At 43.4% G+C, this 24,626-nt stretch overlaps 1 protein-coding gene across 1 annotated transcript; it reads left to right on the top strand.

Moving 5' to 3' along the window:
* Nucleotides 1-84: 84 nt before the first annotated feature.
* KIFBP (kinesin family binding protein) lies at nucleotides 85-23,926 on the top strand. Its single transcript, XM_077821834.1, has 7 exons — nucleotides 85-453; nucleotides 3,372-3,470; nucleotides 10,540-10,619; nucleotides 10,720-10,903; nucleotides 12,110-12,194; nucleotides 20,617-20,726; nucleotides 22,469-23,926. Exons 1-7 carry the CDS (start codon nucleotides 85-87, stop codon nucleotides 23,345-23,347), a joined length of 1,806 nt encoding a protein of 601 aa, XP_077677960.1. The 3' UTR covers nucleotides 23,348-23,926.
* The last annotated feature ends 700 nt before the right edge of the window (nucleotides 23,927-24,626 follow it).

The following is a 24,626-nucleotide window of genomic DNA, read 5'->3' on the forward strand; positions in this document are numbered from 1 at the left end:
GAGCGTCACGTGTCCGCTCTAAAACCCCCGAGCCGCCCAGGCGGTTGGTCGCAGTGGCGGGTGGCGCTGGGCCCGGCGAGGAAGATGGCCGCCCCTGCCGGTTGGGCCTCGCTCTGTGAGAAGTTCCGCAGCTCGCTGAGTCTCTCCAACGTGGAGTCCAAGAAGGACCCGGAGAACGAGCCCTACCGCTCCAAGTACGGCGCCCGGGAGCTGCTGGAGGAGATCAGGCAGCTGCTGGGCTCGGAGGAGGCGGCCGAGGCCGAGGGCGCCCCTGCGGGGGAGGCGGCGGCGCTGCGGGCCGTGCGGCTGGCCGTGGTGGAGTATGAGCTCGGGGTGAACCACACCGAGACCGAGGAGCTCTCTGCCGGCGAGGAGCACCTGCTGAAGTGCACCCGGCTGCTGGAGCGCCACCGCCTCTCCCGGGACTGCGTCTCCCTCTACATTCAGGCCCAGGTAGGGAGCGGCCGGCGCCCCGGGACGTGCCGGGCCCACGAGCTTCTGCCGCGGCTCAATGGGAGGGCGCCCTATGGGCGAATGGCAGGGCCCTGGCTTGACTCCCCTGGCGGGCGAGGGTTTCACTGAGTTGCTCTCTGGGTCCCGCTGTGGTGACTTATCTCGCCGTTGGCGGCGGCCGACACGTCTGGGCAACGGGGGGCTGACTCGCTCCTGGCTCTGGGTGGTGGGAGTATCCAATCGATCTGGAGCATCGTGCCATTTGGGACGTGAAGTAGGTTTGGGCAGATACGCCATTTCCAGCGTTAGGGTGTTCCTGACCTTAGGCAGCGTAGCACCATAAACCTTGCCCAATCTGGGCCCGTTTTATTTGTGATGCTTAGGATGACCTGAACAGTGTAAGTGGCAGTATGAGCTATTGAAATGCTGAAATCTTAGGGCTATGCTAGTTAATATTCGAACAGTGCTTTGAAAATGTAAAGTTGCATCGCAAAATTGTGATGAGAATTTATTGTTGCAGTTAATCTGTTTGCCTGCTCTTTAACGTTATGGTAATATAATACCATATCTGAGTGAGTAGAGTTTTGCAAATACTATTAATTTCCTTACAATAATTTCATTCTCCTCTGTATATTCCCTTCAGAATAGTTACCAAATACATATACATTCTCAGAGATGTTCCAGTCTTTACTCAATTTTTACATGTGCTAAAAGAAGCTGTAACATAAGAAGTCTTAAACAGAAGGACTATTCAGATGTCCTTCGGACAGCTGGCTGATCTAACCATAACAGGCAACCTCACAATAACTATCTCCTTGTGAAGCCTTGCAAAATTATTATAATAGGGGATAGTGGAGTGACTTGACTACAACAAGTCATTTTTTCAAACCGGTATGTAAAGTGGGTTGGTTACCTGAAATTTTCAAGGTTGCATTTGCATGTGGTAACTGTCTTCCAGTGTGACAACTTGGGTTGGGCTCATAGTCAACACTATAAACCTGTCATTTAAAAGTAACAGGCTTATTTCAGAAACCATTCAAAATGGGTTAGTGTCCCATCAGTAACTAAAAGGGTCGTAACTATACAAGTTTACATCATGCCAGAGTTTTTTGTTTTTTTTTTTAATTTCTATTGTCTTAGGCCAAGGATTCAGTTCTGCAAAATCACTACAAAAGGTCCCCTCCCCCCCCATAGTAATAGCTCACCTTACCTGATCACTCTCGTTACAGTATGTATGATAACACCCATTGTTTCATGTTCTCCGTGTATATAAATCTCCCCACTGTATTTTCCACTGAATGCATCCGATGAAGTGAGCTGTAGCGCACGAAAGCTTACGCTCAAATAAATTTGTTAGTCTCTAAGGTGCCACAAGTACTCCTAGTTCTGCTTCTGAATTGGCTTTTTAAAATGGTGCTCGTTTATAACAGACAGGTGCTATCTTCTGGATACACTGTCTTTGTCCTGCTGTTCCTGCCCTTTCTTTTTGCTATATCCAGAGATCTTTCCAATGCTATTAGAAGTTCTGTTGCCAAATGATGCTCTTGTTCCTAGCATTGGACAATGTATGCAAAATAACACAACTAGAAATCATGGTGTCTAACTGGGCTTTTGCACCAAGACTTCAATCTCACAGGCTGTAACAAACCTTGAACATTTAAAGGAAAGCAACATAAATACTGCAGTACAAGCAATAATCTACAGAATTTAGGGGATAGCTGTGTTAGTCTGTATCCGCTAAAACAACGAGTCGGTAACGCCTTAAAGACTAACGGATTTATTTGGGCATAAGCTTTCTTGGTTTAAAAGATAAAAGAGCCAATTCTGTAGATCTGCATCTGAAGTGTTTTCTTTTTTTTAAAGTGCTTTTATGTGCTTTCTTTGTACTGACCTCTATTGTGGAAGCACTGGTACAGAGTTTCTTTTATTAGGTCAATTCCTGTGGCCCTGTCTCTGATTTGTGCTCTTCTGCATAGTGCTATACGAGATAATTGATGTCTGATTTTGCCTGTTACACTGTACATCCAGTCCCATGGACGTAGTGTTTCTCTTTATGAGCACCACACAGTCTGATGCTCCTAAAAGAAGGCTAATTTGAGTGGGCCAGCTGCAGAGGCAACTTGATAGAATTCCACTTTTACCCCTCTGAGTCTCTTTAGTTGTATATTAAGACTTACCTTTTCAAGTGAGCAAATATAGAAACAAAATTTAGTACGTGTCCAACTTGGAACGTTTATGAATGCTAAATTCTTCATGATATACTTGGAGAAGCTGTTTGAAATTGGAGAGTCTCCAGAAGCAATGTAAGAAATGTTGCCATGTGAATTATCATGGTTAGATCTAAAATACCCATCCCTTATCTTCCACTTCTTAACTTTTCTTGCCACTTTTGCCTATCAATGAAGATACTTATTTAAACATCATCTGCTCTTTTCTAGCTCAACTTCTCATCCTATTTTATCCAGCCTTGAAGTCATAATATTGAATTTCTAACTTCCTGGTCATTTTTATGACAACACTGATGCTATGACTTAATTGCAGGGTGAATCAGAAATAAAACTGTATATGAGAGAGCATCTGTTTAAACACACACCTGCAATAATAAGAAATAGAGAAAATTATATGCTTATGTATGTTTGGGTCTTTATTTTCATGTTTGCTATAGTGTGATAAGGTGTCTTTAAACAATTTAAGGTAAAAACTATGAGCCAGGTATTGCTTTTAGAGAAAAAGGAGTGTAACTCTTATTGGCTCAAATAGGCTGTGTGTGTTGGGGTGGAATTTAGTTAATTTAGTTGTGTTTAGAGAACTTTGTTGGGAATGGGAAATACTGGAAAATAACCTTTTTTTTTTTTTTTTTTCCTTTCCTCCTTCTTCCACCCCATCTACCGCTTCCCCTCCCCCTTTTACATTTATAGAACAATTTGGGTATCCTGTGGTCGGAAAGAGGTGAAATTAAAACAGCACAGACTTACTTGGAATCTGCAGAGGCGTTGTACAATCAGTACATGAAAGAGGTACTGTTAACAGAGCTTATTTTACACATGCACTGCACTATTATTTATTTGTGTTATGGCACCACTTAGAGATGCCAGCCAGGACTGGGGATTATGCAGAGTGCTGTAGATGGTAAAAGATGGTTCTTGTTCTGAAAACTGCATCTGTCAGAAGAATATCATTTTTGAGCCTTCACATACAGAGGCATTTCTTGTTAAGTATACATAGTGAATATTTTTTTCTGAAAAACATCTTAGTGAAGCTTCCTACTAGCAGCTACTGTGCTTCTGAAAAGTGACGTGTGTTTGCTAGCACTACGAGGAATTGAGATCTGTGATTCATCATAGCTTCAGTTCTGGTTTAATCAGCAAATGAACTTGGCTTAAATACTAAAATAAGTAAAATATTCAATGTTGGAAGTTATTTAGCCAGAATTAAAACTAGATGGAATCTAGCTTCCGCTATCTCTACTTAACTTCATACTGATAGTACTGCAAAGCCGTGAGAGACTTCAAACCATACCTTTTAGTTAACAAAGAAAAAGGTTAATCTTAAATACTCCTGAACTGTCTGCATCGATTTGCTGTGACAGTTTACAGTGCTGCATGCATTAAGGGCTTGGCTACACTTGCAAGTTAGAGCGTATTAAAGCAATCCCGGGTGCCCTAACACCCGACGTGTCCATGCTGGCAAGGCACGTAGAGCGCCTGGACTCTGCAGCTGGAGCACTCCTGGTAATCCACCTCCAGGAGAAGCATAACACTTGCTGTGGCCGGGCTGAAACGCCTGGACATCCGTGTGAACGAGGTGTTACGTTACTGTGCTGTGATTGGCCTCTAGAAATGTCCCATAATCCCCTGAAATCAAGTGGCCACTCTTCTCATTGTTATGGAATTGGCTGTAGGAATGAGGATATCCCTTTTCAAAGCTCTGTTTCTGACAGCCCGCGTGGCATGCTTATCTGCTCTGGGACAAAGCAAACCTTTAGTGTGGAATTCTGTTGGGGTGTGTGGGGAGGGAGGAAAGGAGGGAGAGGCAGACGGGGGGTGGGAGCTTGGTCTGCTGCTGTCTGAACTTACAAGACAGCATGCTGACACACTCTCAGCACCCCAAAACACACTGTGTCTCCCTATACACACACACACACACACACCCCCCACACACTCAAATATGAGAAACATGTCGCAACCGCTTGCGTGCTGGGGTAGCTACCACAGTGCACTGCTCTTTGTTGCGTTACAAGAGCTGCTAATGTGGCCACTCGAGTGCGCTTGAATCTGACAGTGTAAACACACGGCAGCGTTTTTCCTGCTGCGGTCTCCAAAGGCTGGTTTAACTCCCAGCGCTCTACATCTGCAGGTGCAGCCATGCCCTTAGCTTTCTTTCAGAAAGGCTCTTGTGTGTTTCAGGCAGTCTTGTTAATGACCAAACTCCTTATGCATATTAAACAGCAGCACTTTAACGTGTCTGTGTAGTCACAGCACCAGCACTGGGGGAGAGCTCTCCCAGTACTATTTTTAAAAAAAACAAAACAAAACCCACCTCCATGAGGGGAGTAGCTACCGGTCCTGGGTGCACTGTCTACACTACCACGTTACAGCACTGAAACTTGCAGTGCTCAGGGGGTGTTTTTTCACACCCCTGAATGAGAACGTTGCAGTGCTGTAAAGTGGCAGTGTAGACAAGGCCTGAGTTGTTGACTCTGCTGTGTGATAGCAATGGCACAACAGGGCCTTTGTTCTTCTCTTTGAGGCAATCACAATGTATCAATAGCGCTGCAAAAACAGCTTTCTGCATTATTAATTCACCTTTTGTGACTCTGAAGAAAACTGTAGTACACAGCAATTCAACACACTGGAAGCGGGGAAATCCCTCCAGTTACAGTTTGGCCTCTCTCTCTTTTTACAAATTTTTGGCCTCTCTGTCTTTGTGAGGACTGAACTTTTTAAAAATGTCTCCTAGTTAACACCTGACACTCATTTCTGGCATTGATGCTGTGTACATGACAACCTGTATTCAGTACTCCTGAGGGCATTCTGCACCAAAAAATAAAAAATTCTGCACATGGTATTTTAAAATTCTACAAGTTTTATTTGTCAATAAATAAATGTGGAGGCTCCAGCAGGGCAGTGGGGAGCACAGACCATTGGCTGCACGAAGGTGGGAGATCACTCTGCAGCCTCTCCACTTCTAAGACACCGACTCAGCGGTGAGGCTGCACCTGACCCTGACACAACACAAGGCCTGGGCTTGTCCCAGAAACACACTGGGGCCCTGCCCCTCTGTGCTAGGCACACCAGGTGTGGGGCAGACAGGCTCAACCAGGCAGGATTCAAGTGTAAAGGGGCTCAGTGTGGTGAGAGGGTTCTGTGTGGGACAATCTAGGTGCAGGCAGCTCAGTGCGGGGTCTAGGTGTGGGGGGATCTGCATCCACAGGCGTGGGGGTGGGGTTCCAGGTGTAGGGATGTAGGGAGCTCAGTGGGGAGTGGTCTAGGGTGCAGAGATGGGGGTCTGGGGTTCAGGGGGGCTCCAGATGAAGGGGTTGAGGTTCAGTGGGGTGGGGTTCAGGTATGGAGTGCTTGGGGGGTGGTTCTGGGTGTACAGGGTGAGGCTTGGCAGGAGCATCTGGGTGTGGAAGGTCTGGATGCACAGGGGTTGGGAGGATGGAGGAGCAGCTCCCCATGCAATGACCCCTCCCTCCCACAACTGAGGAGTTACGGGGCAGGAAGCAGGGGAGGATGCTGAGCTTCCTGCAGCTGGGGGAGGTTTCTGAGGGTGGATTTGACACAGCCCCAGCCACTTCTTGCAGGGGAAGAGGAAGTCCCGTCCTCTCCAGCCCAGCCAGGACTAGCAGTTGATCCCGGCCCAGGGTAGGAGCCACGGGCTGGGGTGTCTCCAGCCCTGCGGTAATTTACCCCTCTGCTGGCTGTTCCAGGTGCCTGAAATGATGTACCTGCACTGCTAGGGAGTGGGGGGTGACTGCTCTTGCAGCTTCCCTTTGCTTCCCTGTCAGAAATTAATTTTTCTGCGGGGAAGTAAAGAAATCTGTGGGGGACATTAATTCTGCACATGCACAGTGGTGCAGAATTCCCCCAGGAGTAATTCAGGGTTTGACCATAAGCATGATCCTGAAGCATATGTAGGTTCTATCTCTGATGTTGGAAGCTGGATTGCTATCTTTCCTTTTCTTTTTCCTTTTCTTTTTCCTTTTCTTTTTCCTTTTCTTTTTCCTTTTCTTTTTCCTTTTCTTTTTCCTTTTCTTTTCTATTAACTCCATGGAGCTCTTCCAATGTTTCTCTGAAAAGACTGAATTGAGATGGAAAGCTGGAATAATAGTCAGTTTGGGAAGATTGTTTTGTGGGGTTAGTTTTAACATACATTTAAAATTTGAGATGGTCTGTGCAGTTGTGTATTTACTGCCTGATTGGTAGGGTCTGAGATTTGAATATTAAATATAACATACAAAGAACTTTTAAAATCAAGTTTATTCACTTTTTGCTGCTTTATGAGGTGTAAAAAGGGATTGAAAGCTTTTAAGTTTCTTGTGACAGGATTGGAGTTTTAAGATTCTATATCTTGGCTCCAGACAGCTTAACTAGTTTTGGCCAATAAGGCAAAAAGCCCAGAAACTCACAAGAACAAAGGAGACCTGGCAGGATTAAAAGGGATCCCTCTCTCACAAGGAGAAGTAGTTATTCAGAGGAGTGAGACAGAGACATGGGAACCCTGCTGGGATGACTGAAGAAGCTAGGCCTGTGTAGGTCACTATCACAGGATGTTAAGGCTTTTTAAGTAAGATAACAAACACTCTACACACATCTCTTAAAACGCTTTGTTCCTACAGCAAAATAAACAATGCTTTGGTCGCTATTTACATCACTGATCAGACTCCCAAAGAGAAGAACCACAGGTGCTGAGACCAGTTGGACCTGCTTGCTTATCATGGTTGATTCAAAGGGTACTGTAGCCCGGGGCCTGGTCTAAGAGCGGGAGAATCATGGAACTCCATCCAGCATAGGTAAAGGTATGAGGCCTGAGATCTGAAGGGTGCACTGGGACTGGAAAGGGGAAAGAGCCGGTGCAGGAAGTCCTGTAACTTTTTAAACTTTAGAAATGTCATCTCTGATCTCCTGGAATTTACTGAAGAATTTGTTGGGAATCTCTGAGGGAATGTGTTATGAGCTCTTGCACCTCAGCTGAACTGGTGGGAAAGTTTAATAAATACTTTTTAATTTAAAAAAAAAAAAAAAGGTAATTAGTTATTCTAAACAGGTGTAACCAAAAAAAAAAGCATTAAACAAATTGACTCTAAAAATCCTTTCATCCCTGGGTTATTTAACTTTTGCGCTCTTGTGATGTCATCACTTCATTAGCTCTTCAATCACCCTCCTTTTCCAGGCTAGACAAAACCTGACTTAAAGACCAGTAGAATAGATATGTATTTTAAAAAAAAAACAACAACCACTTTCAGGGTTGTTTTTAATGAAAAAGCAAGTAAAGGCACAATCCTATTGTACGGTGCGCCCCCCCCCCCCAATTTGTGGGAGGAAAAGGTAGCTATATTACTCCCTCTCCCAGCCCCTGCCCCACTTCTCATGAGGAGTGTTTCTCTGAGCTGCTCCTCCTTTCTCTGCAGAGTCTCTACAGGAGGCAGAGGGAGGTGGATTGCCACAGAGAGAGTTCCATTCTGGCCACGTCTTCAGTTCTATTCTAAGTGTAAAGAACAGAATGACTTTAATGTGTCAATCCTGTTTTGCGTTCATTTCATGAGCGTGGTCCAGATTCCCTCTGTCTCATGGTATGTCTCGAGAATGTAGACAAACCAAGCCTGTTACAGAAGTTCCATTCTTCTTGATATTCTTCTCTTAGCTTGGCAGAGACCGTGTGGCCCAACAAATAAGGCACTGAGGTTTGCATCTGGAGATTTGGGTTCTAGTTCCAGCTCTTCCACTGAGCTGTGGAGACCTTGGATTCGTCCTTTTGCCTCTTTGTGTCTGTCTCTGCACCTGTAACAGGAGGGTAGTAATATTTATCCTCCCTTGAGATATATGGATGAAAAATCTATGTCAAGCTAAGTACTGTTATTGCAGGAACATTTATCTGCTGTTCATTTCTGAAGTGATCAGGCAATAAGCTTGTAAACTACTAAGTACGCTAGTACAGCAAGTTGCAGTGCGAAACTGACCTCCGTGATGAAAATGCTCATAATGTCAAGTAACGTGACTGGCTAATATATTGGCATGCTTAAAAACTTACAGAATGGTAAGTGATATGAGGCAGCCATCTTGGAAGCACATCCACAGTCCTCAGCCAGTGCCACCAGCAATTGAGGCACTGTTGGGTAGGTGTACCAAATTTTCATAAAAAGCAGGCACATACATATCTATGAAGCAAGTTAGGTGCAGACAGACAAAGTTGTGCTGTAAATTGTGTTGGCATGGGTATGGCCCAATTGTACTAGATATAACTGTCTGACAGCTGTCTTATAGGAACAGACACAATGGCAAGATGCTGTATACAGGACCCTTCTGTATAAACCCCAGAAATCATCTCCATAAACAGAGCGAACAAAAACTATTAATATAGAACAAAACTACATTTACTTCACACACATCTTAAATATTTGTTTAAATCTATCTAAATCAGTACTCAAAGCTATGACTTTCCCCTTTGAAAACTTTGAGAGATGCTTTACGCTTTGGTTCAGTCTCTTCAGGAAGCATGGTGTCTCTTTGGAGTGAATGTTTTGTTGTTCTCTATTGAACCTAATAAATTGAAATTGATACATCACTGGAGTTTTTCTTTAAAATGAATTGCACTTCACCTGTGGTCATGCAGCTAGATTTGTGTGGTGTCCTTTCACTCTTTGCCTCTTTCTTGTCCTTATATAGATGACAGTAGGGACCTGAACTAGCAAATGCTGTGATCTGCACTTTGTTAGAAATGGCGTGCCATATGGGGATTTGATATGCTGGGAACTCAAGCTTTCCTGGCCCCAGGGGAGTGTGTAACCCAACTAACTCAGTGTGTTCTTTGTTCCCTTCTTGTGGCTAGACCACAGAGAGAGATTTTGGGTCTATTTCCTCCATGTTAACGGCTGATGACGTGCTATAGCTTAAGCAGTAGAGACTCATGCTTCTAAGGCTTGTCTAAACACAAATGCTGTACTGGTTTAAGTATACTGGTATAAAGTGATACATCCTCCTCTAGTATGGACGCAATATCAGCGTAAAGGTGCTTTAGACCAGTATAGCTTTTCCCATATGGGAAGGGGAACAAGCTATACTGGAATAAGGCTCTCTTATACCAATATAAGTGCATCCACACCATGACTTGTACCAGTATAACTATTTTTATTTTTAAAAAATCCATTCCTAGCCAAAATAGTTTCACTGTTTCAAAAATAGTGTGTGGACTGGCCTTAGATCAAGAGATTGTTCATGGGGAGTGAACCCGTAATCTCTCCAAGGACATTGTTATGCTTTCACACATGAGTGACATTACTGAGTGACATTACTCTCACAAAGTAGTTCTTTGACTTCTGTGGGACTGCTCCTAATAAAGCTACTCACATGCGTAAATGCTAGTGGGATCAGACCTCATGGTAGGGTCTGCTAGGCATTCTCTATGCTTATCCTGCAGGAAATATTGTGAAGGATACTGTGTGTGTGTGTGTGCTGGTAGTGTATCTTGGTAAATGAATTCTTTATTTGATATTTGTAGACCTGTTTAATAAATTCTCATGAGATCAGTATGAATCCAGAGTAAATTAGTTTGTCACAATGTAATATTTAAAAAAATATACACAGTTATATATGAGAAGCAGTTTTATAACACAATAGAAAAAGTGAGGCATACTGTTTGCTTTTTTTCTAAAAACATCTCATGGACTTCAGGAAATCACATTAAATGTAACATTCAGAAGTTCTGTGGAAAATCAACAGTTTAGTGTTAAATTTGGGGTTGAAAAACTGCAAAATGCTCACAGGTCTTTCTGGTCTTGCACTGTGTTTCACGCTGCAGCCAGCAGAGGGAGCACAATATCACTAAGTTACAGGTTGTGTACTGGATATACTGCTTATTTTTCAGAATGGGAACCCTCCCCTTGATCCCAGCGAACACTTCATGGCTGAAGAAGAAAAACTTACAGATCAAGAGAGATCAAAAAGGTGGGTGCTGACTAGAGCATACATTTGAAATGAGTATGTGATGGCTGTTTGTTTTTTAAAAATAAATAAATCTAAAGTAAGACCCAAATTGTCTTCCCAGATTTGAAAAAGCCTATACCCATACATTATATTATCTGGCCCAAGTCTACCAACACCTGGAAATGATTGAGAAGGCTGCCCAGTATTGCCATACCACCCTTAAACGACAGCTTGAGTACAGCGGCTACTATCCAGTAGAATGGGCTCTGAATGCTGCTACCTTGTCACAATATTATCTCACTAAGGTAACCATTTAAATGTTCTCTGCTATGGTTATGACTTATTAACCTGCAATCATAAAAGGTAACTACAAAGTCAGAGTTGCCGTTCCAGTAGCTCATTGAGGCATGGTGCCTACTGGTTTTTAAAATGTCCTCCTTTAAACACACAAATAGACCTCAAATGTCAAACATCTGTCTTAAGGGAGTGCAGTGGTTGCACTTCCCGTGGTAGCATGTTGCTGAAAGTAAGCAGAGGGGTAAATTTAAGAATTAAAGCACAAGTGGGCACAGTAGTACAAATAATTAATAATAATGGTGGTGTGTGATGTGGTGCTTATGAGATTTTTTTTTTTTAAAGGTGAAACAAAAAGGAAAATATTTTTAAACTACCTGCTAATACTTAGTTCTTATCTAGCCAAAACAAGTACATTCAGGCTTGAGTCTTACACTGCACCCTTTAAGTAATTGTTCTTGGATATTTTAGCATGTGCACAAAATTTGTGGAAGGTTGTGTGAGCCAATCATATAATGGATGCTCTGTTTGTTTGCCTCCAGAGTCTCTGTACTGTCACTAAACAACTCACTGCTTTGTGAAGTACTTTTGTTTTTATATGAGGCCTTTCCTACGGAAGACAACTCAAATTCTAATGTGTTCTGTAAAACAATTTGGTGCTTTGGAGGCTTCTGCAATACCACTCAGTTAAGAATAGAGTTTCAGCAGTAAACTATCACTCCTGTACCTTTTGAGGAGATAAATTGAAAGAATTAACCATCAAGTAAAGTACTACTCAATGCGAGAGTAAGGGAATCCGAATCTGACTCATAATGTATGCTCAGTTTATGTTCAGTTCAGGGCTGTATTATGCCCCACAACACAGTGTTTACCACAGACCCAGGAAATGACAGTAGCATAGGTCAGAGCAGCATGGAAAGAATTTATAATGTTTGTGCTTCAGTCCTGCTTATAAAAGGCAGTGACTACCTCTGTGGAGGGTTGTTGGTGGGAAGGTGCTATATTCCATAGTAGATGTAAAAAATCATCTTTCCTTTCAAATTCTACTATATTTTCTAGTGACCAAAGGAAAATGTCCTTGAACCTTTCAGTTCTGCAATTTCCCCATCTTCACATGTCCTAACTATACAACTTGAGGGACTTAATTAAGTCTAAAGTAGCAGCTCATTGGCTGTTTTGTACCTATGGTTGAACACTGCTGTTTCTCTCCCCCACAGCAATGCTTTATGGAGTCTCGACACTGTTTAGCAGCTGCTAATGTTATCTTTAGCCAAGCTGGACAGGTTCCTTCTTCCGAGGACAGTAAGTTGTGTGGGTTTTTTTTTTTTTTTTTGTATTTTTGTTTCACTGATAGTTAACTTCAATCAAGTAGCTTGGAAATAAGCATTGTTAGTATGGATGTTAAATGCTCATATGTTCATCAGTTGGGAGCTCTTAATAGGAGTTCCAGTTCCTTTTGGAGAATTAATTATCTTCCCTTATACCAGTACTACTATTAAACCAAGATTTTTAAGTTGCATGCACAACAGTTCTTAAGATTTAGTACATGTAAACACCTTGAGAAAAGCTCAGATATTTATTGCTGCTGATTCAGGAATTTCATCAGAGTCAGGTGATACTTTAGTGAGTTTTTTTGGTAAAATTGACAGATGTTAGAAGTTGCCAGGAGGATGGAGGAAAAAACATTGGGGCAGTTCTAAAATGTGAACATCTTCGTCCAGGTGTTTTCAGGAGTATGAGAGAAAATGTCTCACCCTTTAAAAAAGAAAAAAAGAAAATAAATAAAAAATCCTGGCTCTCACATTTACAGTACAGTGTATAATCTGTTTAGAGCAATCCCTAAATGAAAACTGTTTAACAAATCTGATGCAAGAAGACATTTGCTGAGAATAGGCTTAAAATGAAGACTTCAGCACAAAAGCAGATACATGTAAAACACCCTACAATTTGTCACTCGACATGGTGCAATCTCATTAGATGGTACTTATGAAGTTGTGTCATCATCCCTGACTGACTTTTTGTATTGGTGTAATGAAATAAACAACTCGTAAATCAACACAGTCAAGTGCAATAGAATGTACCTTCCTAAAAAGACAGCCATGCTTCTGAGGGGGCATGGTCATATGACTGTAGCTGTGCTACTTGAAACATCCTACTTCGTTACTTCCTGTAAAACGGTAAGCTTTGGTTTTGCATATCTACAGCACAGCCCTGGGTGTTTCAAATCTTGGACAACTGAAAGCTTCAGATAAATGAAGCTTTAGACTCATGGCAGATTGTGCTAGCATTCAAAGGGGCTGCATTTTTGGATTCTCCTAGCCTGCTGTTGCTGCAGTGAGTGTTAGCTAGTTTTAAAGAGTTCATGCTAATTGGAATGTAGTCCCCTTAGATCCAATTGGCATTGTTATTCAGGGGCAAAATACAGCTGAAGGGAAGACAGCCAAGCTTCCTTTAACCAGAGTTCAGTCAGCTGGGTTGCACAGTGTATAAATGTCATCACTTACGACATTTTTTGGAAACTTGAAAATGGACAAAAACCTATATAGAATCACCCTTTATATCTCATCTAGCCAATTTAGCTACATTTTTAGGAGGCAGGCTATGCAAGAGCCGTTTTAGATAAGGAGCCCAAGACTTTACGTAATACTGGTTTCAGAGTAGCAGCCATGTTAGTCTGTGTTTGCAAAAAGAAAAGGAGTACTTGTGGCACCTTAGAGACTAACCAATTTATTTGAGCATAAGCTTTTGTGAGCTACAGCTCACTTCATCAGATGCATTCAGTGGAAAATACAGTGGGGAGACTTATATACATAGAGAACATGAAACAATGGGTGTTACCATACACACTGTAAGGAGAGTGATCACTTAAGATGAGCTATTACCAGCGGGGGTGGGAGGGGACGACGGACCTTTAGTAGTGATAATCAAGGTGGGCCATTTCCAGCAGTTGACAAGAACATCTGAGGAACAGGGCGGGAATAAACATGGGGAAATAGTTTTACTTTGTGTAATGACCCATCCACTCCCAGTCTTTATTCAAGCCTAAGTTAATTGTATCCAGTTTGCAAATTAATTCCAATTCAGCAGTCTCTCATTGGAGTCTGTTTTTGAAGTTTTTTTGTTGAGGAATTGCAACGTTTAGGTCTGTAATTGAGTGACCAAAGAGATTGAAATGTTCTCCAACTGATTTTTGAATGTTATAATTCTTGATGTCTGATTTGTGTCCATGGGTCAAACTGGACAGTCTCTATGTAAAAGAAGCAACGTACATGGCAGAGGAGCATTGCTGGCACATGATGGCATATATCACATTGGTAGATGTGCAGGTGAACGAGCCTCTGATAGTGTGGCTGATGTGATTAGGCCCTATGATGGTGTCCCCTGAATAGATATGTGGACACAGTTGGCAACGGGCTTTGTTGCAAGGATAGGTTCCTGAGTTAGTGGTTCTGTTGTGTGGTATGAGGTTGCTGGTGAGTATTTGCTCCAGGTTGGGGGCGCTGTCTGTAGGCAAGGACTGGCCTGTCTCCCAAGATCTGTGAGAGTGATGGGTCGTCCTTCAGGATAGGTTGTAGATCCTTAATGATGCTTTGGAGAGGTTTTAGTTGGGGCCTGAAGGTGATGGCTAGTGGGGTTCTGTTATTTTTCTTTGTTGGGCCTATCCTGTAGTAGGTGACTTCTGGGTACTCTTCTGGCTCTGTCAATTTGTTTCTTCACTTCAGCAGGTGGGTATTGCAGTTGTAAGAATGCTTGGTAGAGATCTTGTATGTGTTTGTCTCTGTCTGAGGGGTTGGAGCAAATGTGGTTGTATCGTAGAGCTTGGCTGTAGACGATGGATCATGTGGTGTGGTCTGGGTGAAAGCTGGAGGCATGTAGGTAGGAATAGCAGTCAGTAGGTTTCTGGTATAGGGTGGTGTTTATGTGACCGTCGCTTATTATCACCGTAGTGTCCAGGAAGTGGATCTCTTGTGTGGACTGGACCAGGCTGAGGTTGATGTTGGGATGGAAATTGTTGAAATCATGGTGGAATTCCTCAGGGCTTCCTTTCCATGGGTCGAGATGATGATGTCATCAGTGTAGCGCAAGTAGAGTAGGGGCATTAGGGGACGAGAGCTGAGGAAGTGTTGTTCTAAGTCGACCATAAAAATGTTGGCATACTGTGGGGCCATGCGGGTACCCATAGCAGTATCGCTGATTTGAAGGTATACGTTGTCCCCAAATGTGAAATAGTTATGGGTGAGGACAAAGTCACAAAGTTCATCCACCAGGTTTGCCGTGACATGATCGGGGATACTGTTCCTGACGGCTTGTAGTCCATCTTTGTGTGGAATGTTGGCGTAGAGGTCTTCTACATCCATAGTGGCCAGGATGGTGTTTTCAGGAAGATCACCGATGGATTGTAGTTTCCTCAGGAAGTTAGTGGTGTCTTGAAAATAGCTGGGAGTGCTGGTAGTGTAGGGCCTGAGGAGGGAGTCTACATGGCCAGACAATCCTGCTGTCAGGGTGCCAATGCCTGACATGATGGGGCGTCCAGGATTTCCAGGTTTATGGATCTTGGGTAGCAGATAGAATATCCCAGGTCGGAGTTCCAGGGGTGTGTCTGTGCGGATTTGTTCTTGTGCTTTTTCAGGGAGTTTCTTGAGCAAATGGTGTAGTTTCTTTTGGTAACCCTCAGTGGGATCAGAGTGTAATGGCTTGTAGAAAGTGGTGTTGGAGAGTTGCCTAGCAGCCTCTCGTTCGTATTCCGACCTATTCATGATGACGACAGCATCGAAATACTGGGTTGTACTAATCATAGAGGTCTGTCAAGACATCTTAGAATAAATATGAAGTAATTGACAGCTGTGAATTCACACATCTAGATTGCCATGGTCACTTGACTGTGTTACTGTCTGTATCACTAGGGTGACATTGGGGTCAGAAATGTGGTATGCTTTCACCAAGGAAACCATCCAGAGACTCCAGCCAGTAGGAGTAGAAGCAGCCAAAGATGGAACTGCTGCACTGTGGCAGGGAGGGGTAAAATGGGGCCCAGCCAGAGCCACCTTTCCCTCCCAGAACCTTGCAGTACCCAGATCTGTGCAGGGGAGGCCACACACTCATGCTCTGGGGCTTGCATCTCTCCTACTGTCCTTTGGGTTGCAGAGAGGAGACGACTCCTGGTAGGAACCAAAGTAGGGATCTTTGGACATTGAGAACTCTACAGTTGTGACTGGACTTCCTCTGCTCTGTGCTGAGTGACTCTCACTCACACCCTCATCTCTTCACCTGAGCTTCAATCCACACTTGATGTCTTACTTTCTTTTCCCCCTTCCCTTCTTGCTGATATCCTCCAAACTAAACCACCTTCTCTTCTCCCGGCTCTCCCCTCTTCCTCCTCCCCCCAAAAATAGTGGAATTAACATGATGATTGCTGCCATCATGCTGTTCAATCTGCTTGTGTGTCAGACCCTTTCCTCCACCCTTTGTCTGTCTTGTCTATTTAGATTGTATGCTTTTCAGGGCAGGGGCCATTGTCCACTCTGTGTGTGTACAGTACCGAACACAGTGGTGGGGCCCTTTTCTTGGCTGTCCCTTAGTCACCTCTGTTATTACGTAATCATATTTATTACAGTAAAGTATATGGACAGTGATGGTCTACTTCCAGCACATAATTGAGAGTTGAGAGACAAGGGTCCTCTTTCCAACTCTGCCAAAATCTTCCTCTGTGACTTTGGGCAAATTGCTTAACCTCTCTGTGCCTCAGTTTCTCATCTGTTAAATAGGAATAATGATACTTCTCTTGTATAGATGAGGAAGCTAATGACTTGAGATCATTGGATGGAAGATGCTCTATAAGTGCAAAGTGATATTTATTACAGCATGCTGGGAATTCCTCCTGTTTGGTTTTTGGTTTTGTTTTTTTTTCTTCTCCCTTCCTCTTAAGTTTTATATCATAGAATATCAGGGTTGGAAGGGACCTCAGGAGGTCATCTAGTCCAACCCCCTGCTCAAAAGCAGGACCCATCCTCATTTAAATCATCCCAGCCAAGGCTTTGTCAAGCCTGACCTTAAAAACTTCTAAGGAAGGAGATTCCACCACCTCCCTAGGCAACGCATTCCAGTGTTTCACCACCCTCCTAGTGAAAAAGTTTTTCCTAATATCCAACCTAAACCTCCCCCACTGCAACTTGAGACCATTACTCCTTGTCCTGTCCTCTTCCACCACTGAGAATAGTCTAGAACCATCCTCTCTGGAACTACCTCTCAGGTAGTTGAAAGCAGCTATCAAATCCCCCCTCATTCTTCTCTTCTGCAGACTAAACAATCCCAGTTCCCTCAGCCTCTCCTCATAAGTCATGTGTTCCAGACCCCTAATCATTTTTGTTGCCCTTCGCTGGACTCTCTCCAATTTTTCCACATCCTTCTTGTAGTGTGGGGCCCCAAACTGGACACAGTACTCCAGATGAGGCCTCACCAATGTCGAATAGAGGGGGACGATCACGTCCCTCGATCTGCTCGCTATGCCCCTACTTATACATCCCAAAATGCCATTGGCCTTCTTGGCAACAAGGGCACACTGCTGACTCATATCCAGCTTCTCGTCCACTGTCACCCCTAGGTCCTTTTCCGCAGAACTGCTGCCTAGCCATTCGGTCCCTAGTCTGTAGCTGTGCATTGGGTTCTTCCGTCCTAAGTGCAGGACCCTGCACTTATCCTTATTGAACCTCATCAGATTTCTTTTGGCCCAATCCTCCAATTTGTCTAGGTCCCTCTGTATCCTATCCCTGCCCTCCAGGTATCTACCACTCCTCCCAGTTTAGTATCATCCGCAAATTTGCTGAGAGTGTAATCCACACCATCCTCCAGATCATTTATGAAGATATTGAACAAAACCGGCCCCAGGACCGACCCCTGGGGCACTCCACTTGACACCGGCTGCCAACTAGACATGGAGCCATTGATCACTACCCGTTGAGCCCGACAATCTAGCCAACTTTCTACCCACCTTATGGTGCATTCATCCAGCCCATACTTCTTTAACTTGCTGACAAGAATACCGTGGGAGACTGTGTCAAAAGCTTTGCTAAAGTCAAGATACAATACATCCACTGCTTTCCCTTCATCCACAGAACCAGTAATCTCATCATAGAAGGTGATTAGATTAGTCAGGCATGACCTTCCCTTGGTGAATCCATGCTGACTGTTCCTGATCACTTTCCTCTCATGTAAGTGCTTCAGGATTGATTCTTTGAGGACCTGCTCCATGATTTTTCCGGGGACTGAAGTGAGGCTCACTGGCCTGTAGTTCCCAGGATCCTACTTCTTCCCTTTTTTAAAGATCGGCACTACATTAGCCTTTTTCCAGTCATCCGGGACTTCCCCTGTTCGCCACGAGTTTTCAAAGATCCTGAGCCACTGTACTATGAAAATCATCATATGGAAAGTTCTGGGATCTAAAACATGGGAATAAGTTCCACTCACTCAGGGCTTGTCTACGCTACCAAGTTTTGTTGCCAAAACTTATGTCGACACCCACCCCCAAAACTCAACAAAACAAAAATCGCCGAAGGGTGTTCACGCTTGCTCCCTCTGTTGACAGATCATGTCCACACTGGGGATGCCATCGTCTACCGGGTGAGCAATGCACTGTGGGTATGTATCCCACAGTGCAGTGTTGTGGGGAGGAGGAGCTGATCGCTGTGTATCTTGGGATTCTCTTTGAGTTCTCCCACAGCCCCCTCAGCTGCCTAGAGCAGCATCGTGAGTAGCTCTGTGAGCTCTCCATGTTGAGGAATGGCAAAGCATCACAGCAGTCTGCGTGCTGCTGTGTTCCTAGTGCAGGGCAGAACAGGACCATTCCGATTATTTGCTCTTTGTTTCCCCAAAAGGAGGAACACACAGCTATGAAAGGGGAAGGGCGCATGCCTGCAGGGCAGCAGAGATCAAAACACTGAGCAGAACAATCAGGGCAGGCATTGTGGGATACTGGTGGAAGCCAGTTCTTTGGACAAAACAATCCGCAGTGTCTACACTGGTTCTTTGTCGACAATAAAGGGAGGGGAAAAGACAAAAGTCTCTTGTGGGGTGGAAGTTTTTTGTTGCCCAAAACTGGGTGTTTTTTGCGATGAAAGTCCCATTGTAGCGTGTAAGCTCTTGCTGTTTTGTTGTCAAAAGGCAGTTTTTGACAACAAAACTTGCCAGTGTAGACAAGCCTTCAGATTTTCAAGCTAGGACCTTTCAGTCAGTGATATGTCACACTTCTGCATATGAAATGGTTGCAATTCATCAAATCTCTTTTAAAGGAGAAAAGGCTGGATTGATCAGTAAAGGTCTAGAGCAGGGGTCGGCAACCTGCGGCATGTGTACCAAAGGCGGCACGTGAGTTGATTTTTGGCAGCACTCTGCTGTCAGCCGGGGTCCCAGCTGCCGGCCCTGCTCAGCCCACTGCCAATCTGGGGTTCCAGCCGCCAGCCCCATAAATGTAAAATGCATTATTGGCATGCCAAACCATAAATGAATGAAGACTTGGCACACCACTTCTCAAAGGTTGCCGACCCCTGGTCTAGAGCAGTGGTTCTCAAACTTTTGTACTGGTGACCCCTTTCACATAGCAAGCCTCTGAGTGCAATCTCCCCTAATATATTAAAAACACTTTTAAATATATTTATCACCATTATAAATACTGGAGGCAAAACCGGGTTGAGGTGGAGGCTGACAGCTCACGACCCCCCATGTAATAATCTTGCAACCCCCGTGAGGGGTCCTGACCCCCAGTTTGAGAACCACTGGTCTAGAGTTACTTCACCTGAGTACTTGCTTAAAGAATAGACACCTGCAAGCATGTGAACGGAACATCTAAATTCTGTTAGTAAAACAAAAACAAAACCATCTGCTGTGTACAGTGCAGGGATTCTTAAACTAATGAACAAATGGAGGTCACTTTGAGGCTATTGAGAACTCTCCTTCTCTACCTCTTTCTGCGCTCCTCCCCCCCCCGCCCAAAAAAAAAAATAGAATGTAGTGCCTGTGAAAGGTACCAACTTAACAGCACTGGAGACTGAAGCATCCTTTGTATCCAGCGGACAAGAATGGCGGCATCAGCAGTGCAGGCTTCACCACATTGTCCCACTAATTTGTCTCCACTTCCATTAGAGGTGATGGGATAGTTAAGTTTTAACGTCCGTTCAATCTTTGGTGTCTGTGTTGAGATGTCAACACAGTTGCAAACTGTGATTGTGGTGGGGAACTTGGGGAGGGAAGGAGAATGTAAGAGTTTGTGGGCTAGTAAGTCTTCCTGTACTTTGGATTGGCCACAGACTTTGCTTCCTCAATTTGACAGTCTCTATTTCACTATAATTCTTAGGGCTGTTGCAAGAGCAAACAGTGTCTTAATCATGCTAGAGAGCAGCTTTTCTGTTAGTTGTTTTTGAAGGGCAGATGGACTCTCACTTTAGAATAGAAAACAAATCTGTTTTATTATACTCTGGAAAAACTCCAAACCAGGTGGTCTTCCTGTTACATATCTAAACTGTTTTTAAAGGCAGTACTTGATAGATCCACAGTAATCCATCTTCTGAGTCTGTTAGTTAGGGATTACAACCTTTGCACTCTTAAAACTTTAAAGGAAAGACAGAAAAATATCCTGATCAATGTAAATGATCGTTCTTCCTTTTTAATGTAACATTTGAGCTGGAATACTTCACTTCTCCCCAGCTTTTTATGTGATATGTGTATTTATCAGATGAAACAGAACAAGACCAACAGGATCTTCAACAGAGAAAAGCTGAAATTGCAAGATGTTGGATTAAGTACTGCTTGACTCTTTTGCAGAGTGCTCGGAAATCACTTGAGGTAATCAAAGATTTCTGTTCACAATTGTTTAAAAGTATCAACAAAAACTTCATTTATAAATAACAGGAATAACTTCACAACCAAACATTAAGGATACATAGTTTTACAACCAGTAATCAGGAGACAAATATTTGAACTCTAGGCTGTACATGTTCTAAAAACAGTTAACCCTCGAATAAAGCTGTTATATTACAAATAAGTATGGAGACCGGATAAAAAACAAGCTGTTTGCTCAGCCCTGCTGGTTGATTAATGGAACATAGCAACTTTATAAGCCTCCCTGATCTTTGCCCACAAAGTCCCCTTCTTAGGCTTTAATTCAGCAGAGCACTCAAGTATTTGAGGCCTTGTCTACGCTACAAAAATTTTTCGGCAAAAGCTGGCTTTTGCCAACAAAACAGGAGGACGTACGCACTAGAAAGCTACCTTTGGTGGCAAAACAAAACTACCTCAACGAGAGTAATAAACCTTTGGCAGCAGAGTTAAAGCAATAAAGCATCAGTGTAGACACTGCTGTTTGTTTTGTCCACATAACTGGCTTCCACCAGTGTCCCACAATGCCTGCTGTGATCACTCTGCTCACTGTTCTGATCTCTGCTGCCCTGCAGGCATGTGCCCCATCCCTTTCAAAAGTCTGGGGAAGTATCTGACAGCTGAGCGGGCTGCTCCCTTTGGGGAACAAAGAGCAAATCATTAATGTGGAATGTTCCTGTTCTGCCCTGCACTAGGAACACAGTGGGGCGGGGGAGGGAGAGGGGGGAGGTTGCTGTGCTGCTTTGACATTCCTCAGCATGTAGAGCTCACAGAGCTGTTCAGGATGCAGCTTCAAGCAGCTGAGGAGGTTGTGGTAGAACTCGGAGGGCATCACAGAACCGCAGGCAGGCAGAGTGGTCTGCTTTGGGAGGGATTGCTGTGCCAAGCTGGGGGCTGACATGTGTTTCTTTCTTCCCCCTCCGGCTCAGGATAGGTCAGTCGGCCTGCTATCTCCCCCGCCCCAGACGCACCACCCTCCTCTCCCTCCCCTCCCACGCTTCATTTGAAAAAGTGGCTGACAATCTACTAGGATGCCCCTGGAACGATGGGATTGAGAAACCTGCATCGTGTGACGCTGTACCTGCCCCATGAGGCATTGCAAACCCTTCCCAAAGCACCCTGCAGCCAGTTGCACTGTGGGATAGCTACCACAGTGCACTGCTCTCTGTCGATGTAAGAGCTGTTAGTGTGGATGCACTCTGCCGACATAAGGAGCTAGTGTGGACATGCAACAGTGGTTTTATTTAAAGCGCTTTAATTAAAGCAGTATAACTTTTGCCAACAAAACTTTGTAGTGTAGACAAGGACTAAATGTAAGCATGTGGGTAATGTGATCCTTATTCAGCACTTAAGCGTTCAAATAGTTCCATTGACTTCCAATGGGACTATACAGTGCCCATTAAGAAGCTGCTGAAAGTACTTTGTTGAATTGAGGTCTTAAAGGGCTCCAGCTCCATTGTCTGTCTGAATACAAAAACCTCCTGGGGTGGAGACATACATCTAAAATATCCATGTTAAATAAATCTCATGCACTGCAGAGGTAAGATCATAATTTGTGTAATTTAGTGAGCATAAATTTTAATATGCTAGCATGCCCTCTCTCTTGTCTTGCTGTTTGTTTGCATTAAGGACTATAGTTAAAAGCAGCTTCAATACATGTTGTTCTCCATAGCCACATGTCTTTAAACTAACATGCTCTGTCATTTTAGGATAACATTGGAGAGTTGGATCCAGACAGGCAATCAGAACTTAAAGCTCAAAGGAAAAAAGAGGAAGATGAAAAAGAGAAGGGCAGGAAGAAAGCTGTTCTCTTTGGAACCAGTGATCTATGTGACTCTATATTAGCCACAGAAGAGAAAGTGAGCTGTATATGTCCTTTAGATTTTCAAGAAGCCAGAGAAGTCTTCCTAGTGGGTCAGAATTACGTTCATGAAGCAAAAGAGTTCTTTCAGTTTGATGGCTATGTTACTGACCATATTGAAATTGTTCAGGACCACAGTGCCTTGTTTAAGGTGCTTGCTTTCTTTGAAGAAGATTATGAGAGACGCTGCAAGATGCACAAGCGTAGAATAGATATGCTGGAGCCCATGTACGTGGATTTGAATCCACAGTATTACCTGTTGATCAGTAGGCAGCTTCAGTTTGAATTAGCAGACACCTACTATGAGATGATGGATTTAAAAGTAGCTATTGGTAACAGGCTAGAGGAACTCGACTCTCATACTATAAAAAAAATTAATTCTCTGGCTCAGTTAGCAGTCAAGTACTATGAACTCTTCTTAGATTCTCTGAGGAACCCAGATAAGATATTTCCTGAAAAACTCGAGGATGATGTTCTTCGCCCTGCAATGGTGGCCAAATTTCACATTGCACGATTATATGGCAAGCTTATTACTTCTGATGGCAAGAAACAACTGGAGAATATGCAGACCTCATTGGAATATTACACATTTCTGGTAGACTATTGTGAGAAGCATCCAGAAGCTGTCCAGGCCATAGAAACTGAACTAGAACTCAGTAAAGAAATGGTTGGTCTGCTTCCAACAAGAATGGAGAGGCTAAAAGCCAAACTGTCTCCGTTCCGTTAAACCCTTGTCTTCAGTGAATGGAAATGTGCAATATTAAAATGATCTCTGTCAAACATACTTTGGGACAGTTCCCATACCTCGTTGTTGCCCTTAGCATTCAGATGTTTGCAGCTATAAGATCCAGATATGTTAGGCACTATAGAACCTTTTTTTAAAATTGAGAACTGTCTAGTTTAGTTTCTTGCCCATGCTAATGGTATAAACTCTAAATGTAAAGTGAATGTCATTTTGATGATTTGTATTGCATGCTCTTTATGTAAATACAAACCCTGCCTGCCTGCCTTTCTTCCTCCAGTACATAATTCAGTTTCTAAATGTAGTGTTGTACTTCAGATGTTTCTTTTAAGGGAACCTTTTGGGTAGCTTGACTGGTCCTACTTACCTTTAATAAGAATCAGACTTTAGGCATGCATTCTGTCTATTAGATAGGGTTTTAGTCTTTCTAACCCATGCTCCAAAGATTATCCATATGGAAAGGAGCCTGATTGTCCTGTATTTTGTATGTTGATCAGTGACTTTTGTTGCAATTAAACACACCTATTAGAGGCTCAATAAATGGACTTGCTTGACTAAACTTTTTCACTGAGTCCTCCTGATTTAATTTGTATTTTTAAGACCTGATTAACAATAGAATCCTGTTCCACTTTTTACAGAAACTAAAATACCATAAGTTTTAACTAGCTGTAAAACTCCATAATCCTGTCTGACTTTTAACGGTTGTACAAATAGGCACCAACATATCCAGAACAGAAAAATAAGAAATAAATGATCAAATACACCATGAAAGGTGTGCTGGTTCTATGCCACCTCTGGAGATGCACCTCTGGAGAGGGCATCCCTCTATTTCAGTGATCTCCAACTGCCAGAACAGCATTTTGACTAACTAGGCATAAGTTACTGCATTGCAATAGCTGTCCTAATTTTCATGAAGGGCCAGCTCAGACCCAGGCCAGCCCGAGGATTGGAAGAGTATAAAGGTGTCTTAAAACTACCTTTGCCTCACCTATTACAGCATTGCACGGAGAAGAGTTTTTCCTGGATTGAAAGTTCTGGCCCAATATGTGTAAAATGAATAGCCAGCAGCTATCAACTAGTTCCTCAAGTAAAGACAACCCGTAGACCGTGTGTTATGCTATACAAAGCACACGGGATCTTTTATAAGAGAGAAGGCAAATATGCCATATTTATTGAAAATACAACAGTTAGCATATGCTTTTCAGACACCCTCTTCCCCCCGCCAGTTGATGGTTTTTATAGTTACCAGTCTGGATCAATCTAG

The sequence above is a fragment of the Eretmochelys imbricata genome, chromosome 7 (genome assembly GCF_965152235.1).
Source record: "Eretmochelys imbricata isolate rEreImb1 chromosome 7, rEreImb1.hap1, whole genome shotgun sequence".
In the NCBI taxonomy this organism is placed as follows: domain Eukaryota; kingdom Metazoa; phylum Chordata; order Testudines; family Cheloniidae; genus Eretmochelys; species Eretmochelys imbricata.

Bases quoted from the DNA above. Each gene is read 5' to 3' on its own strand.
- KIFBP (XM_077821834.1), top strand. From the start codon at position 85: ATGGCCGCCCCTGCCGGTTGGGCCTCGCTCTGTGAGAAGTTCCGCAGC. The intron at 3,471-10,539 runs GTACTGTTAACA...CTTATTTTTCAG, and splicing joins ACAATCAGTACATGAAAGAG to AATGGGAACCCTCCCCTTGA. The intron at 10,620-10,719 runs GTGGGTGCTGAC...TTGTCTTCCCAG, and splicing joins GATCAAGAGAGATCAAAAAG to ATTTGAAAAAGCCTATACCC.